This window comes from Grampus griseus, assembly GCF_964374135.1.
Source record: "Grampus griseus genome assembly, chromosome: 6".
NCBI lineage: Eukaryota > Metazoa > Chordata > Mammalia > Artiodactyla > Delphinidae > Grampus > Grampus griseus.
The window spans coordinates 65,913,909-65,934,065 of record NC_139000.1 but is presented as its reverse complement, the minus strand read 5'-3'; the positions used below and the strand labels follow the sequence as shown (position 1 = coordinate 65,934,065).

Sequence of the window (20,157 nt, the reverse complement as noted above, 5' to 3'; positions counted from 1 at the left end):
TCACTCCAGAAGTTATGATTTAATTGTTCTGGGATGTGGCCTGAGCTTTGGAATTTTTATGAGATCCCCAGGTGATTCTAATATGCAAACAAGTTTGAGAATTGCATTTTAAAATGTTTCAGATCTATGTCTAAGAAAACTATCCAGAAACATCCCAAATCTAAAACAGATCATGACTGCAGATTTAAAAAAAAAAAAAAAACTTGGGAAAATAAAAGGAAATATGCGCCATCATAAACCAAGACAGAATTATGGAAAATTGTTCCATGTGTCTGTTAACAATTCTGGCCACATTAAACTTCCGTATTATCTAGGTATAAAAAGAGGTGTTCTATTATCCACTTGCCTTTGTGGTTTTACTGATGTGCTTCAATGTATGAATGTATAGCCAGGGGTAAGGGTAAGAAATATTATAGATTTTTAGTATTTCCCTGTTGTTATTCACTAGGGGTTAGATAACTTAAAACTAGGAATCTGTAGAGCTTTAACTTTAAAGAACTAATTTTTAACCTCCTTCAATTAAAGTTAGCACAATGACTTGCATAATACATACATGAAATAATTAGTGAAGATGGTTCTTAATTTAAAGGATGTTAAACAGCTTGTAGACATCTGGTAACAAGCTGAAATGGGTCATTCAAAATTTATCTAACTAAATTAAGGGGAAAAAATGTTTCTCCTCCCAGGTTGCCATGTCACAAGATAACTAAACCGACTTAGTAGGCTTGCCTGGGAATCCTTAGCTGTCAGTGGTGAATATGCAAAGGGCCAGCAAATTAAATCAACCTGCCAAACTGTCAATTTCAAGCCTCATGACTGCATGAAAATAGCATCACTGGAAGAAATCAAGCATTGCCTTCTTTTGGGTTTCCTGGCACCTATTCAAACACTCATGCAGTTGTGGCTAATTTTGCATGCAAATTTCAGTCAATAAGCTCAGAACAAGACCTCCCAAGATATTTCAAAGGATCTGACAGTATTTTTTCTGAATACCAAATCGACAGTAGTTGAAATTCAATCTCCACTTGCTGGTGCTTTACATATGCACAGTGTCCCCACCACTGAGCTAAGTTAATGAGAGCCTTACCTGCTTTCGCACACATCCTCCCAGTCGTCCTTGCTGAGGTTCTCAAACACATTGCTCATGACCTTGATGGAGTGATTGAGAACAGTGTGGTAACGACCCACGGTGCGCTTTTTCTTGGCCGCTTTAAATTTAACCTTGGTAGTGGTTGCCTTACAATCAGATTGTCTAGATCCAGATCTCACTTCCGTGGTGGCCATCTCAGATTTAGCTTTGTCTGCTGAACGCTGTAATTTCTCTACTGAATTCATCAGCTCTTCATTTTCATTTCTCAACTCATTAGCTTCTGCCACTTGTCTCCTTAGGGAAGTGACTTCTATCTCCAGCTCACTGAGTTTTACTTGAAGTTCAGCTTTGTCTTTTTCTACATCTTTACTTCCCTTTTGCAGTTGTTCCACCTCTTTTTCTCTGGTCTTTGCGTCTTCTTGCTGCTGTTTCACAAGGGATTTCAGGAAATCATTTTCTTTTATTAATTTTTTATTCCCTTCTTTTAATTTTCTTGACCTTTTCTCAAAAGATTTTAGCCGATTTTCCAATTCAATGACCTAAATAGAAAAGTTTAATTTATTCTTTTAAAAGTCCAAAACCAGAATGTACTGTATTTTTATTGTCATTTCTAACTTATGAAAATAAAATTTCATTTAGCACAAGGACAAAATAAATCTAAAGTACTTAATTTCTAAATAATTCTAAGGTGGTGTACATAAATACATTCTAAAATGCAATAATACATCTGTTGAATAAAGGACAGATGGTAAAAGAAGTTAAAATTCTACACAATGTGACACAGAACTAAGTATGCTAATAAGCTCTGCAGAGTTCTCTGAGACTGTAAGTGCTTTGGCTTTATAGTCTACTGTTGGGAAGGAAAAAAATTTCCTTCTACCCTTCTAGGGTCTTTCTGGTCTCAGAATGAAATTGATATAAGACAGATTAACAAGAGAAAAATATAAGAATATAAAAATATAATATAAGATATATAAATATATATTATATAAATATATAATATAAGACAGATTAACAAGAGAAAAACAAAAATTTAATATCACGTATACCTCCTGTATACTTGGGAGATACCCAGGAAAACTGAGTAACTCCCCGAAATGGCCTAAGCCATCACCTTAAATACCATTTTCATCTAAAGACTATGTAAGATTTTGGTGGGTGGGAGTCAGTTATAGGAGGTTCCCAGGAAAAGCACAGTAAACAAGGGTCTGGCTGTTAAGCAGATTTAGGTCCTTGCCTTCTCCACTGATTACACTTTTAGAGATTTGGTCATCTTCATCTTCCTGGTACAGCAAGGTATACCCTCTTACAAATGGAGATTTCCCTTATAAATGTAAATGTTTCTTACAAAGGGATAACTTCTACTCAGTTTTCAGAGCTTTTCTTATGTCTGTAGTTTCTTAAAAATACTCAGCCTAAAATAATCAATATGCCAAAGAGACATATTTTGGGGTGATATATTTTGCTCCCCCTCATTTTACTACTCGTGAAAAAGAATACTTTCAGAGAAAAAAAATTTATACAAAAAGTCTGAAAACAGTACATAGGGAAACTTTATTATTAAAATAAAATTAGCCTTCAATATTTAACTATCATATGAAAAACTGATGACCTAAATACAAAATGATCTATTGAGGCTGCTTTTTCCTAAATTATAAAAATGTAATTTTAATAGTTGTGAGGTCCTTAGTTTATAAAATACAGGAATTTTTACCAAAAAAAAAAAAAAAAAGGAATCTAACAATGTTAAAATAATTATTTCAAGGTTTCATATGAATTAATTTTTTTACATTTATTTCATTAAACAGTGTTCATGTTGTAGGACACAGAAATAATATATAATTCTTGAACTTAATTTCAAAAACTATTCAGAAACAAAGACAATTGCACAAATAAAGCTAATAAAGGATAGAATCTAAGTGCCATAAGTCTGGACATAAAGGAAAGAGCAACTGATTCTAAGCCATGAGTACAAAAATTTCAAGGAGGAGTTGATTTCAACTTAAATCTTGAAAAATATTCAACACTGTTTGTAAAGCACTGTTGCGGAGGAAGACATTTCTCTCTACCCTTCTGTGTTCTTATGGCTGGTCTAAGAATTAAATTGACATGAGACACATTAACAGGAGAAAATCAAAGGGTTTATAACATGTGTACATGGGAGAGACCCAGGAAAACACAGTAACTCAATGAAATGGCCAAAACCCTCCTCGCCTTAAATACCATTTTCAGCTAAAGAGAAAAGAGGATGTTGGTGCTAGTGGTTTAGGAGGAAGGCAATTAACAAGGAGATGGAAAAGCAAATTCGTGGTAAACAAATGTTTGCTGAACCATGCAGAGACAACAGGACACAGAGAGAAATTTTAACAGACAATTTGCTAGATTCTTCCCTGACAACACACACCTAGTTTATACTACAGTTATCTATGGTGATAGTTCCCTTCCTGGAATAGGTCCTCTATCTTCATTCTCTTAGGCAGTCAGGTGGAAGGGCAAAGTTTCTTCCTGAGTCTTTTGGGTCCTGATTATTTTTGACTCAAAATAATCCATATGCCAAAGAGACTTTTGGAGTGGCAAATTTTGTTCCTTTATAGTACATTTTACCATTTATAAAAATTTTTAATAAACACAATCTCTTCTGATAATCTCAAAAACAGGTGAGGTAAGCAGAATTGATAATTATCTTCCCAGAAGAGGAAATGGAAGCTCTGAAAACTTAACACACAGACGTAAACATTTCCTGGTTAAACTGGGATTCAAGTTCAGGATTTTGTGCCTATCCCACTATTCCACAAGCCGTATGGGGAAGAAGACTTTCCCAGATATATGTGGAAAATGAACAAAGAACTAGGGTCAAGAAAGAAAGAGTCAAGCAAGAAACTTTTATAGGTCTTAACAGGGCTTACTCTTGACCTGGAGTAGATGTATATGAGTTTGCACCAGACTACTTGTAGACCTCTGTATATTTCTGGGAAACAAATTCTATTGATCCCTCTCAATGCAAATACTTTATTGGAGAGCTGGATAATGTGACAAAAAAATACAACAATTGAAAAACTATATGGACTCATACTTACCTTAAAACAAATCCTTCAAAGGAGAAAACATTATTGATACATTGACAACCAATGATTTAAAATAATATTCGAGAAATACACAAAAAACTTATGCATACTCTTAACACTTTCCAGTTTACTGGACTTGACTCATGATGGTGAAGATCTAAGTTGTTTCCTAATGTGAGTTTCAGTCCTCTCTGATCCTTCTGCACCCTTAGTCTTCTTGTGAGTTCAACCCCCTTCATTTAATTCAACAGTCATTTACCGATTGGTTATGCTGCCCTGGGACATGGATATTTCCCAACACAATATGAAGAATCTCAGCTAATTTTAATCAGTTTTTTCCATAGTATGATATACTCCCTACTGTTGGACTTATGTCTTTGTAGGGCTTACTCTTGACCTGAAATAGAGGTATATGAGTTTCTACCAGAATATTGTAGACCTCTGTATATTTCTGTGAAACAAATTCTGTTGTTGTTTCTCAATGCAAATACTTTATTGGAGAGCTGGATAATGTGACAGAAAATACAGTGTTCAGGAATACATGAACATTTTTACTTTTTCCAAAACACTCTATCACGAAATTATAGTCTCCATTTACTAAAAAATACTACAAGCAGAAAAAGAATACCACCTTTTTCTCTTTGGTTTCTCTCAGTGGTTTTTAATCACTGCCCCAAACAGTATAGTTTTCATAAATATACTTTAAAATATTTTAGCATGTTAGATTCCAGGGTGGAGTGAATAGAAGAGACTGTATTTTTAAAAATTATTTTATGAAAATAAACAATTATACCTTTAAAAAATGATTTTGACTGTGGTGATATAAAAATATTAGTAAGAAGCAGTGCAATCTAGGGGAAATTGAATTTTGAGCCTGGTCTGGATCTCACTTCTAGCTCTGATTGCTTTACCTGGTAAAATATTTAACCTATTTTACCTTTAGTTTCCTCATCTGTGAAATGGGAATAGTAACAGCTATTTTGCAGGTTACGAGCATTAAATATGATCATATACCACAATTCTCAGTAGACGGTAAGTTCTAGACGGTTCATCATCATCATCATCATCATCATCATCATCATCATTGTCTCTATTACTGTTAATCATAACAGCTAGTTAATAATATTACTTGAGCTAAAATATAATTACTTGCACTAAATATTGCTGAATTATCTATTAAATCAACTTTACACTTTTTTTTTTTTTTTTTTTTTGCGGTACGCGGGCCTCTCATTGTTGTGGCCTCTTCTGTTGCGGAGCACAGGCTCCGGGCGTGCAGGCTCAGTGGTCATGGCTCACGGGCCCAGCCACTTCGCGGCATGTGGGATCCTCCCGGACCGGGGCACGAACCCGCGTCCCCTGCATCGGCAGGCGGACTCCCAACCACTGCACCACGAGGGAAGCCCCTCAACTTTATACTTTTGATTAAAATATAACATAATGAAGAAATGTAACAAACATCTTAAATTTGAGATTTCAGTTTTGGAAATTGGCATTTTTTTATTTTAAGATTGGGTACAACTCATGAAAATTTTAGATACCAGTGGAAGAGTACCTTTTTAAGGTCTGTTATGTTTAAAATATTTAAAGTCTGTTAACTGCCTAATGTGAATCTATGTTTAAACATAAGAACTGGTCAAAATTATTTGCATTTAAGTTTAAAATGGAGGACAAGAGAGATACTACTTCTAAAGAATTTGATAAGGGAAAGTCCATAGCACATATTAAAGTGTTATTCAAGGTATACTCTCAAAAAATTGTCAAACTGATTTCACCTCTCCAAAAACAGAAAGGAAAATTTCAATATATATTTGAAAATGAAAGTCTGAGGAAGTGTTAAAGGCATTTGGTTTGTGTGGTATTAGATCATCTCAAGTCCAGTACTGAGCATTTAATTTACCAAAAAGATGGCTCCTTTCAAAACTGAAATAAAACACCTGACTTTTTAAAGTTTGTGTATTACTTTGTTAGAGCTGCCATAACAAAGTACACAGACTGGGTGGCTTCAACCCTAATAACCTCATTTTAACTTAATTAAAATTTTAAAGACCTCCATCTTCAAATATAGTCACATTCTGAGATACAGGGGATTAGGACTTTGACGTAAGAATTTGGGTGGGGGACACAACTTATCCCTTAACAGAGTGAAATGTTAAGACATTATTTTAAAAAGGATCTACTTATATGTTTCATTTCTACTATGTATTATATAAATATTGTTTTCATGTTTTTACTGTCTTTTAAACCCATTTTGAATGAATTTCATATATATCCTTCTAAAATAAGGGAACTCAACTAAAGGGGTTAAATCATGACTCATACAATTGCATTAGGTTAATATTTAAAAAAACAGTGACAAATTAGTACATTAATTTGACACATGGTCCAATGAAAACAATTTCTGTTGGCTTTTAAGACTTAAAATGGCTTTCTGGATCTACTATGGTAGTAGTCAATGAAGGGGAGCAGAATTTTGCCACCCCAAAATGTCTCTTTGACATATGTCTTATCTTGAGCTGGTTGTTTTTAAGAAACGGCAGACACAAGGAGAGGCTCTGAAAACTGAGTAGTAACTGACTGCCCAGCCCTGACATCTTTTCTTGTCTTTAGCTGAGGAAGGTGTATAAGGTGACGGCTTGGACCATTTCAGGGTGTTACTTCAGTTTTCCTGGGCATCTCCTATGTGTACAGGAGGTATGCCTGTTGTTAAACTTCTGTTTGTTTTTTCCTGTTAATCTGTCTTTTTATTACCGGGGATATCTCATCTGAGAACCTAAAAGAATAGAGGAAAAATTCCTTTCCTCCTCCACATCATTTATGGCAGTTGGAATGAAATAATAAACTTCTCTAGGTTTCTACCCTAACGTAGTAAGTAGTAGTGTAGTACAATATACCCACAGAAATAAAAATTATACAAAACCTGGCAAAAAAGAATAGTGTTCTGAAACAAAAAAGATAAATTGTTATAAACTGTATCACGTTCTAGCTGGCAGTATATACATTATTTCAATTACTTATTTTATCTTAAGATAATGAACATGAGCATTTCTTGTTCTTTATGTTATAATATGAAACTGATATGTGTCATTCAGTAATAATGAGATGATGGCCTGTGTTACCTGAGCATATGGCAAGTGTTAGGAGTATAAGGAATCATATCATCTGCTGTATATCACTAGATTTCCTACGAATCAATTCACAGACATACAAAATGTAAGTAGCTACATTAATATTTTTGTCTATATATCTGTAAACTTCCAGCTTTTTCTAAGAATATTTCCTTTATAACAATAACAAAAAGTATTAAAATAAAACCAAGCCCACTTAACTGAAACTGATGCCAATGTTATTTATATACAAAAATGTAAATTAAGTACAAAGTTGTAAAGATAAATGTTAAGATTTTTAAACAACATTTTACTATTGAAGATAGCCATGTTGTAAAGTGAGTATAGGGTTTATACAGAGTGGTTCTATTAAAACAGGGAGAGCTATACCAAATCATATGGGCATAAATTTTTATCTAAAATGAGATGAGACATGTATAATTTTCAAGTTTAAAATTAAAATTATAAACATATTACCATTTTACTGCATAAAGCTAAAACTATGCTTTTTTTTTAGTTCAAATATTGTACATCTGTATGCGTTTTGAAATGTAACAGAGAAAGTAAAATAGTTAAGTTATACCTAATAAACACATAGAGGGTAAATTTTTATACTTTCTATTGTTATCATTCTTTTTATCTTTGAAAATATTTTAAACCTATGTCAACACAAGCATGAGTGTTTCCACATTTACTTCACTAACATTGATTTTTTTAACCCCATTTTTGTAAGCCAATGATTTTGAATTTAAATTAAGGATTCACCCAAGGTTTAAGTTCATGAGACCTCGTTTTAAAATATAATCCTTTATGTTAAAATTCAGATTTAACTTGCTCAGTTCAATATCGTAAAGATTAGACTACCTTCTGCAATGTCTGCTCCGACATTTCTTTCCGATTCTTCTCTGGAGTACTCTTCTTGACCCCATCATCTTCACCGTATCTAAAGAGTTCTTCTGGCAGAGAATAAATAATATATTATGGTACCTCATATGCTCCTGAAACACTGTTCTGTCATTTTAAGAAAAAGGGGTGTATGGTTTCTCAACTATGAATAACGTAGTCTATTTTATTGTCAAGTATTTGGCCAGTAACTGAATGGTGACCTTTTTCAAGATTTTCAGTCTCACAATTATGTATCTTTATAGTGTCCCTTTCTTTTTTGCAGCGTAAGATTTTCAAAGGTATAACAGATCTGCAGGTTAACAATGCTGTATTTTTATTCCCATCTTCATTCTTTTGTAGACCATTCCCCTTTGCCTTAAAAGCAGAATTCACTGCCTTTTTATCTACACAGTCACTACTAGTTTTGTTCTCTGGATCTTGTTCCCTGCCAGGAGGATCAGAGTGATTGCTGAACAAAGCAAACAGTAACAGAATTAGGGTAGACTGAAACTGTAACACCCCCTACCACCACCTTTCTTTAAAGTAAAAGATCATGCACTGGGCAGAGTAAAGCATAAAAATCACATTTCCAGAAAAAGTGACTTTATAACAAATAGAAACCCAGGTAATGGGTAAAGTTGTTCCTACAAATCATTCCTACACTACCCAGGCATTTGACTAATAAAACCCCTTCGAACAAGCAAAACTGTATAAGCAACATAACAACATTAAAGGAAAAAAAATCATAAAACTTCAGTTAATATTATTAGAATTGAAATACATTAAAACCTATAAATATTTTTTTCTTAGAAGATAAATTATGGTGACAAATTTAACATTTTCTTACTGAATTATTTTTGAAATACACATTTCTCAAAGAATCAAAAAGGGGGCAAAAAGAATGCATAAAGCTAAAAGGATACATATCTGTGTTAGTCTGAGATGATTTTGCTTTAAAGTATGCTTGGCTGCTGTAGGTCAGTATGAAACTTTGATTTATCAACAAAGAAAAAAGAAAACAATATTACTCTCTGTAGAGTAGAAATCCTCTTGGTATAAACAGTGACTAACAAGTTTGTTAGAGTGAATTAGGCATTTCTTTTGTCTTTGAAACATGACATATCCAATTAAAACTTCTGTACTCCTGAAATAAATAGAACACTATCCTAAGGATAATAAAAGCTAGAATAGGTAGAATTTGCCACCCGGGGAATGTGTACCTTTATCTTGATGATAATCTGTTGGTTCCCGAGTTTCTTTCTCTAGTCCCTTAACACCATGGTGCTGAATTCATTTACAAAACTCTTTCAGCAATATAGAAATAATATGCAAATACAATTCATCTGTTCTAGTCATTTAAATATCTGCTATAGTTCTAAGTAAAATATTTACACTTAAAAATAAGAAAATAGTTCTATATTCAAAGACTGTAGAGTGCTAAAAGTAGCTAAATAACTCCAACAATATAAATGTTGAAGACTGATTTAAAAATGAATTTGATTGCTGCTTTTGTGCTCCTAGGTGTGTGCAAGATTCCCTGGTGGACTGGAAGACCATGTTCACTTGTGGTTTTCTGTTGAAAACTTTGTTTCTCACCTTCACAGGTTTTACAAAGAATACATGGCAGCTAGGCCCAGGCCATGGAGAGGAACAAAGACCCAACTCTCTGCCCCTTGATTCCCTTCCCCTTCAAGGATCTCAGGATTTGGGAAGTGAACCAAGAGGACCTAGTTAGAAATATACAGTTCTATTTTTGTCCTTTGGTGGATGTGTGAGAATATGCTTATCCTTACTGGAAATTTATTTTAAAAATTGTGGATTTAAATGCTTTACTTTATTTTTACCACTATACAAATTCGTTCTGATTTATATTCTTTCTCAGGAGTTTCTTCTCTCCCCACTTTTTCTTTTTAACTTTTAACTTTGCTTGCTCATAGTTGTTTAAACATTTTTCTCTATCGCCTATGTGTTTTTGGTCCCCTTAATTCTCCTGGATTACATTATAAATTAATGTAAGTTCTTCTGCAACTTTTTCTCCTTCTTTTAGATTCTCTTTTAGCTATTTTAACAAATTAATATTAAAAATCTGTTATCATTATAAGGGATTGCAGAATATGCCAGCCTAATATATGCCACTTTGGTATATTGATTATTTTCAGCAGTAGGAACTTCAAAAGCTGCAAATGCAGGTAGAGGCTTTCTCTGAACTCCCCTTATCTGCCAGAAGACCCTCCAGAAGGAACTTGAGTGTTATTACCCACTCCCCTAAAGTTTCATCAACCAGAGAAGATTAACTCTTATCACAGGAGAGGAAACTAGAAGTCCACACTATACCCAGACAAGCTTTACTACAAACTATCATTCCTCTCAGCTAGTCTTCTATGGGCCCATTCATCTTTTCTAAAATCATTTACTCTCCCCTAAGAGGCCTACATCCCTCCTCCTCTCTCCCTATTAAGACAGTATGTAATCCTGAATTCTAAAGCCACCTCTTTGAGTACTCACTCTTCCCTGGGTTTCTTCCATGTGTATACCATGAGGTATAAACATTAATAAATTTCTGGTTTCCTCTTGCTAATCTGTCTTTTATTATAGGGGTTTCAGCTAAGAAGGGTAGAAGGAAAATTCTTATTCCTCCCCTACAATTATATTTTTACTCATCTTAATATGATGCTTCCTACACTATCTTAAAGGTCTGTTTGTGATTGTATCAACTTGGGATATAAAGAAAGGAGAATAGGTATCTTGTGTATTGGCAATTTCCTAAAAAATACTGAAACCGAGCAGGACCCTGTGGAGGCTCCTGGGTATGAAAGCCTTTCTGTGTCCACCCGTTCCTTGTTTGTAGAGAACAGACTCCAGCCTCCATGACCTTCCCTGAGTCCCAAAGGGCAGATTCAAACAGTTGCTAATCATGGAAGGGAGGGGCTGCAGAGACAAGGCAGGAGCAGCCAAGAAACAATAGTGCAGCCTTGAGGCAGGTCCTGGTTTCACCTCAAGGGATACACACAACAGTACCTTTGAGCTCTTTACAGAACTAAAACCCCCAACAAACGGAAGATGTTAGCATTCTTCCTTCCAGAGAAGACCAGCTGAGGCCAGATTAAAGGAACCATAGAAGCTCATCAAGAGATGGCCTGAGACCAGATTAAAAGAGTGCAGGCCCTGCACACACCCTAATCTTATCGGCAAACTCACCCCTGAACTATTGCTGTAAAACTCCTCACCAAATCCTCCCAGGTTGGGACACACAGTTTTCAAAGGCAGGAGCCCACTGTGTCCCCCTTTGCCTGGCAAAGCAATAGAGCTACTCTTTCCTACTTCACCCAAAACTCTGTCTCTGAGATTCAATTGGGCACCAGGGCACAGAGGCCGAGTTTTTGGCATCAATATTACTATTTTTTCTTCACTTTTAGGAAAAGTGAATATATTACTTTAGAGGGTACTTGCCATAACATACAGTAAGAAATATATATTTGGTCTTTTTCCCTGGCTCCCCACACAAAGCTTCTAAAGTCCTTGGAATTTCATAAGTGATAGAGGTGAGAGGATTATCTTCTGTTATTCATAACAAGCCTCTTTGCACAAGGTTCCCCATAAATCTATTTTCCTTTATATTTCACTTCTACTTAACACAAGCTGGATATAAAAATGTTGTTGGAGACACCAACAAAAGTTGCAGGGTGCAAAATTAATACACAGAAATCTCTTGCATTTCTATACACTAATAATGAAAGATCAGAGAGGAGAATTAAGGAAACAATCCCTTTTACCATCACATCAAAAAGAATAAAGTACCTAGGTATAAAATTACCTAAGAAGGCAAAAGACTTGTACTCAGAAAACTATAGAACACTGATGAAATAAATCAAAGATGACACAAACAGATGTAAAGATATACCATGTTCTTGGATTGGAAGAATCAACATCATCAAAATGACTATACTACCCAAGGCAATCTATAGATTCAATGCCATCCCTATCAAATTATCAATGACACTTTTCACAGAACTAGAACAAAATATTTTAAATTTGTATGGAAACACAAAAGACCCCAGATAGCCAAAGCCATCCTGAGAAAGAAAAAGAGAGCTAGAAGAATCAAGCTCCCTGACCTCAGACTATACTACAAAGCTACAGCCATCTAAACAGTATGGTACTGGCACAAAAACAGAAACATAGATCAATGGAACCAGATAGAAAGCCCAGAAATAAACCCATGCACCTATGGTCAAGTAATCTACAACAAAGGAGGCAAGAATATACAATGGAGAAAAAACAGTCTCTTCACTAAGTGGTGCTGGGAAAACTGTGAAGCTGCATGTAAAAGAATGAAGTTAGGACATTCTCTAACATCATAATACACAAAAATAAACTCAAAATGGATAAAAGACTTAAATTTAAGACTGAATACTTAAAACTCTTTGAGGAAAACATAGGCAGAACACACTGTTACATAAATCACAGCAATATCTATTCAGATCTACCTCCTAGAGTAATGAAAATAAAACCAGAAATAAACAAATGGGACATAATTAAACCTAAAAGCTTTTTCACAGCAAAGGAAACCATAAACAAAATGAAAAGACAACCCACAGAATGGGAGAAAATATTTGCAAATGAAGCATCCAACAAGGGATTAATCTCTAAAATATAAAAACAGATCATGCAACTCAATATCAAAAAAACAACCCAATCCAAAAATGGGCAGAAGACCTAAATAGACACTTCTCCAAAGAAAACATACACATGGCCAAAAAAGCACATGAAAAGATGCTCAACATCACTAATTATTAGAGAAATGCAAATCAAAACTACAATGAGGTATCACCTCACACTGGTCAGAATGGCCATCATCAAAAAGTCTACGAACAATAAATGCTGGAGAGGGTGTGGAGAAAAGGGAACCCTCCTACACTGTTGGTGGAAATGCAAATTGGTACAACCACTATGGAGAAAAGTATGGAGTTTCCTTAAAAAACCAAAAGTAGAACTGCTATATGATCCAGCAATCCCACTCCTGAGCATATATCCAGAGAAAACCATAATTCGAAAAGATACATGCACCCCAATGTTCACTGCAGCACTATTAACAATAGCCAGAACACAGAAGCAACCTAAATGTCCATCAACAGATGAGTGAATAAAGAAGATGTGGTACATATATACAATGGAATATTACTCAGCCATAAAAGGAACGAAATAACGCCATTTGCAGCAACATTGGTGGACCCAGAGACTGTCATACTTTATGAAGTAAGTCAGACAGAGAAAGACAAATAATATATGATATCACTTATATGTGGAATCTAAAAAAAAGACACAAATGGACTTATTTACAAAACAGAAATAGAGTCACATATGTAGAAAACAATCTTATGGTTCTGGGGGGAAAGGTGGGGGAAGGATAAATTGGGAGATTGGAATTGACATATACACGCTACTATATATGAAATAGATAACTAGTAAGGACCTACTGTATAGCACAGGGAACTCTACTCAATACGCTGTAATGGCCTATATGGGAAAAGAATCTAAAAAAGAGTGGATATATGTATATGTATAAATGATTCACTTTGCTGTATACTTGAAACACAACATTGTAAATCAACTATACTCCAATAAAAACTTTACAAAAAGAATAATCCAGAATAAATAAAAATACACAAAACAAAATATACTATGAAGGCTCCCACTGACCTAAGATGAAACAATCTGAATATCAAAAAGAATAATGCCTTCAATGGATTAAAAAATCTTTAAATATATCAACAGAAGTTCTGAGTTTCTAACACTAACAAAAGCCACCAACTCATTGATCACCTTTGAAGGATGCTAGGTCACCAAATGAAAATTGGTAAAGAGGTGTAATCAAGATTTTTCTTGCCTTTCCTGTACAAACTGTATTTCAGGATAACCAAATAGTTATCCATATTCTTCTTCATAGAATTCCAGATAAAAAGTGCACAAAAAATGCTAAAATCAGAAAATTGCTGTGTTGCAACCCCAAATGAAATAATGAATTTTGATAACAATAACCAATGGATGCTAAAACCAGTAAATGAAACATTGATTGGGAATTTAATAATAGAGGGATTAGGCTGAAACCACCTGAAGTTCCTAATTAATCTTAATATTATTTAAAGTGGGATAAACCAGAAAAAAAAAGAACATGCACCCCAATGTTCACTGCAGCCTATGTACAATAGCCAAGACATGGAAGCAACCTAAATGTCCATCAACAGAGGAATGGACAAAGAAGATGTGGTACATAAATACAGTGGAATATTACTCGGCCATAAAAAAGAATGAAGTAATGCCATTTGCAGCAACACGGATGGACCTAGAGATTATCATATTAAGTAAAGTAAGTCAGACAGAGAAAGACAAATATCATATTACTTATATGTGGACTGTAAAAAAATCATACTAATGAACTTATTTACATAACAGAAACAGAATCACAGACTTCAAAAACAAACTTATGGTTACCAAAGGGAAAAGGTGGGGGGTGATAAATTAGGAGTTTGAGATTAACATTTACACAGTACTATATATAAAACAGATAATCAACAAGGACCTAGTGTTATAGCACAAGGAACTCTACTCAATATTATGTAATAACCTATATGGGAAAAGAATCTGAAAAAAATGGATATATGCATATGTATAACTGAATCACTTTGCTGTACACCTGAAACTAACACAACATTGTAAATCAACTGTATTCCAATATAAAATAAAATTTTTTTAAAAACTTAAGTTTCTGTCAATTTACGTCACAGTTATAAGATGTTATATGTAAGTCTCCTAGTAACCACAAAGCAAAAACCTACAAAAAACACATAAAAGATAAACAGACAGGGGGCTTCCCTGGTGGCGCAGTGGTTGAGAGTCCGCCTGCCGATGCAGGGGACACGGGTTCGTGCCCCGGTCCGGGAGGATCCCACATGCTGCGGAGCAGCTAGGCCCGTGAGCTATGGCCGCTGAGCCTGCGTATCCGGAGCCTGTGCTCCGCAATGGGAGAGGCCACAACAGTGAGAGGCCAGCGTACCGCAAAAAAAAAAAAAAAAAAGATAGACAGGAATATAAGTATATTTATACCACTAAAGAATGTCATCAAAACAAAAAGGAAGAGAGTAGGAGAAGAATAAAGGAAGCGGGTGGAACTACAAAAACAGCCAGTAAACAATGAACAAAAAAGCAATACGTATATACCTGTCAACAATTATTTTACCTGTAAATGCACTAAATTCTCCAAACAAAAGACACAGAGTAGCTGGATGAATAAAAAACCAAGACCCATCTATATACTGCCTACAAAAGACGCACTTTAGATTTAAAGACACACACAGACTGAACACAAAAGGATTGAAAAAGATATTCCATGCAAATGGAGACCGGAAGAAAGCTGGAGTAGCTACACTTACATCAGGCAAAATAGATGACAAGACTGTCAGAAGAGACAAAGATGGGTATTATATAACGATGAAGAGGTCAGTCCAACAAGAGGATGTAACATTTGTAAATATTCACACACCCAACATAGGAGCACCTAAATATAGAAAGCAAATATTAAGAGACCTAATGGGAGAAACAGACAGACATACAGTAATTGTTCTGTTCAGATTTTCTATTCCATCATGATTCAGTCTTGGTAGGTGGTATGTTTCTAGGAATTTATCCATTTCTTCTAGGTTGTGGAATTTGTTGGAATATATTTGTTAAAAGTATTTTCCTATGATTCTTTGTATTTCTGTGGTATCAGGTGTAACATCTCCTGTTTCATTTTTTTAATTTTATTTGAGTTCTCTCTCTTTTTTTCTTGGTAAGTATAGCTAAAGGCTTGTCAACATTATTTATCTTTTTAAAGAACCAGCTCTGAATAGATTTATAACAGATAAGGAGATTGAATCAGTAATCAAAAACCTCCCAGCAAACAAAAATCAGATCCAGACGGCTTCATTAATGAATTCTGCCAAATATTTAAGGAAGAATTAATACCAATTCTTCTCAAACTCTTCCAAAATATATAAGAGGAGGGAGCTTTTCCAAGCTCAATTCACAAGGCCAGTATTATCCTGATACCAACACCAGAAAAGTACACCACAAGAAAAGAAAATTATAGGTCAATATCCCTGATGAATATAGATATAATGTCCTCAAAAAAATATCAGTAAACAAAATTCAACAATACACTACAAGGACCATACGCTAAGATCAAGTGGGATTTATTCCAGCAATGCAAGGATGGGTTAACATCTGTAAATCAGTCAATGTGATACACCACATTACAAAAAGAAGGATAAAAATCATATGATCATCTCAACAGATGTAGGAATATCTTTTGACTATATTCAACATCCTTTCATGGTTAAAACCCTCAACAAACTGGGTACAGAGGGAATCTATCTCTACATAATGAGGGCCATATATGACAAGCCCACAGCTAATATCATACTCAGTGGTGAAAAGCTGGAAGCTTTTCCTCTAAGATCGGGAACAAGATAAAATGCCCATTCTCACCACTTTTATTCAACATAGTATTGGAAGTCCTAGCCAGCCACTTAAGCAAGAAAAATAAATAAAAGGCATCCAACTGGAAAGGAAGAACTAAAACTGTCACTATTTGCAGATGACATGATATTGAAAACCCTAATGACTCCATCAAAAACTGTCAGAACTGCTAATAACTGTAAGAACTAACAAATTCAGTAAATTTGCAGGATACAAAATCAATATACAAAAAGCTGTTCTATTTCTTTATACTCACAATGAACTATCAGAGAAAAATTAAGAAAACAATCCCTAGGAATAAATTTAACCAAGGAGGTGAAAGACCTGTGTATTGAAAACTAAAAGACATTAATGAAAGAAACTGAAGAAGACAAAAATAAATGGAAAGATATTTCATGCTCATTGATTGAAAGAACCAATATTGTTAAAATGTCTATACAACCCAAAGCAAACTACAGATTCAATGCAATCCTTATTAAAATTCCAATGGCATTTTTCAAAAGAAAACACAAATTCAAATAACCCTAAAATCTGATGGAACCACAAAGTACCCCAAATAGTCAAAGCAATGTGAGAAAGAAGAAAAGTTGGAGGCATCACGTACGCCCTGATTTCAAACTATATTACAAAGCTAATATTTAAAACAGTATAGTACTGGCATAAAATAGGCGCATACATCAATGGAACAGAATAGAGCCCAGATATAAAAACAAGCTTATATGGTCAATTAATTTACAACAAAGGAGGCAAGAATATACAATAGGGAAAGGACAGTCTCTTCATTAAATGGTGTTGGGAAAACTGGATAGCCACAAGCAAAAGAATGAAACTGGACTACTATCTTATACCATATACAAAAATTCACTCAAAATGTATTAAAGGCTTGAACATAAGATCTGAAACCCTAAAATTCCCAGAAGAAAACAGAGGCAGTAAGCTCCTTGACCTAGATCTTGGGGATGATTTTTTGAATCTGACATCAAAAGCAAAAGCAACAATAGTAAAAATGAATAAGTTGGACTACATCATACTAAACATCTTCTGCACAGCAAAGGAGACCATAAACAAAATAAAAAAGCAACCTACTGAATGGGAGAAACTATTTGCAAATCATATATCTGATAATGGGCCAATATCCAAATGTATTTTAAAAACTCATATAATGCAATAACAAAAAAACAAACAATTCAATTTAAAAGTGGGCAGAAGATCTAAATGGACATTTTTCCAAAGAAGACATACAGGTCTAACTTGTTTTATTGTACTTTGCTTTACTGTTCTTTGCAGATATTGTGTTTTTCTACTAATTGAGTGTTTGTGGCAACCCTCTGTCAACCAAGTCTGTTGGTGCCATTTCCAACAGCATTTGGTCATTTTGTGTCTCTGTGTCACATTTTGGTAATTCTCCTAATATTTCAAACCCTCCTCCAGCAAAAAAGACTATGACCCACTGAAAACTCAGATGATGGTTAGCATTTTTTAGCAATGAAGTATTTTTTAATTAAGGTAGGTACATTCATTTTTTAGACATAATGCTATTGCACACTTAACAAACTACGATATAGTGTAAATATAATTTTTATGTGCCCTGGGAAACCAATAAAATCACGTGACTCACTTTATAGCAATATTCGCTTTATTGTGGTGGTCTGGAAAAAAACTCCGCAGAATCTCCTAGATATGCCTGTACAGATGGCTAACAGATATGTGAAAAGATGCTCAACATCATTAATCATGAGGGAACTACAAATCAAAACCACACTGAGATATCATCTCATACCTTTTAGAATGGCTGTTGTCAAAAAGACAAGAAGTAACAAATCTTGGTGAGAATGCAGAGAAAAGAGAACCCTTGTGCACTATCGGTGGGAATGTAAATGGGTGCATCCACTTTGTAAAACAACATGGAGGTTCCTCAAAAAGATAAAAATAGAACTACCATATGATCCAGCAATTTCTGGGTATTTATCCAAAGAAAATGAAAACACTAACGTGAAAAGATATATGCACCCCAATGTTCACTGCAGCATTATTTACAGTAGTCAAGATATGGAAATAACCTAGGTGTCCATTGATGGATGATAGGATAAAGAAATTGTGACACATATATACATATACACAATGGATATTATTCAGCCATAAAAAATAATGACATCTTGCCATTTGTGACAACATGGATGGGCCTCACAGACATTATGATAAATGAAATAAGTCAGAGAGAGAAAAACAAATACCATATGATGCCTTTCATATGTGGAATCTAAACAAACAAAGAAACAAAGAAAAAAGCTCAGAAACACAGAGAACAGATTGGTAGTGGCCAGAGGTGATAAAAGAAATGGGTGAAGGGAGTCAAAAGGTAAAAAGAAAAAAGAATAATAAAAAAAAAAGGCCCCATCAGCTTTTCACCCAATGGTCTTAGTAGTCATTAATGATCATTGCCTTGATCTATGGAAAAAAAAAGAACTCAATGAAGGAGTAGCATAAAATATGATATAAATCAATAGTGTAAAATAGAAGGATTCAAATACTGGCCTTGACAAGTTCACTAGTAAACTAAATAAGAGCAACTGGAACAACAAAGTAATTGGGACAACTTCCAGATGAGTGATATATAAAAATTTAAATATTACATACAAATTATTAAGTATAAATTATTAATTGAATTATTAAGTATAAATTGTCAACACCTAAAAAGCACAGTGGTAACAATTAAGCTGTAGCAAGGTCAAATAAGAAGAAATTCTATCATATCAACCTTATTTACTTTTTTTAATGAGGTATCTGAGGATGGACTGAAGTCATATTGTAACTATAGTAATCCTGATTTTAACAAAGGAATAATCTTGTAATTGAAACAGATACATCCCCTTTTACTCAACACTCTCAGGCTAGGGGTCAGGCAGGTTTCAGATTTGCAGATCTCCAAGTTTCCTTCTACCTCTAAGATTGTGATTCCAGGTGAGAACTAAATGACTTCCAGAAAAGTGTAATGTCATATAAAAATATAAATGAATTATTGATAGTTAACTACCTCTATATTATCAATAACTCTATATTACCTATAAAACTTTGGACAAACACACCTAGTAAAACTTTGTCAATGAATAGTAAAAATGAATATTTTCTCCTTATCAAATATTTCTTTAAAATTTTTAATAAATTATAAAGCTGACTTTTAAGTGTTCTATTTGATTTTCTCATGAAAGGTGAAAATGTTAATGAGATATGAATGAGTAAAGCAGTGGAAAGAGGGGGGACAGGGTGAGAGTCTTAGAAGAAAATGAAAGTAAAACATAAAGAACTGGATAATTTTAAACTGCTTACATTAAACATTTATCCTCACAAAAAATTACCTTCTCTTCTCTCTGCCATAAATGTATTCAATTCTTGTATTGTTGCTTTATCAACAGACATATGTACCTTAAGTTTATCCAATTCTTCTTGAAGAGTCATCCTATGAAAATTAACACAATAAACAAGTATTTTAATT

General features: G+C 34.3%; 1 protein-coding gene across 4 annotated transcripts in view; it reads right to left on the bottom strand.

Moving 5' to 3' along the window:
- The window catches only part of CNTLN (centlein), a gene marked incomplete at its 5' end in the record, with an annotated part of 329,914 nt that overhangs the window by 105,786 nt on the left and 203,971 nt on the right, over positions 1-20,157 (bottom strand). For all 4 annotated transcript variants that reach the window (XM_082656525.1, XM_082656528.1, XM_082656526.1 and 1 more), the window contains 3 exons: positions 1,088-1,629; positions 8,127-8,218; positions 20,021-20,121. In XM_082656525.1, the coding sequence (XP_082512651.1) occupies positions 1,088-1,629; positions 8,127-8,218; positions 20,021-20,121 (735 nt within the window). The remainder of the gene's footprint in view (positions 1-1,087; positions 1,630-8,126; positions 8,219-20,020; positions 20,122-20,157) is intronic.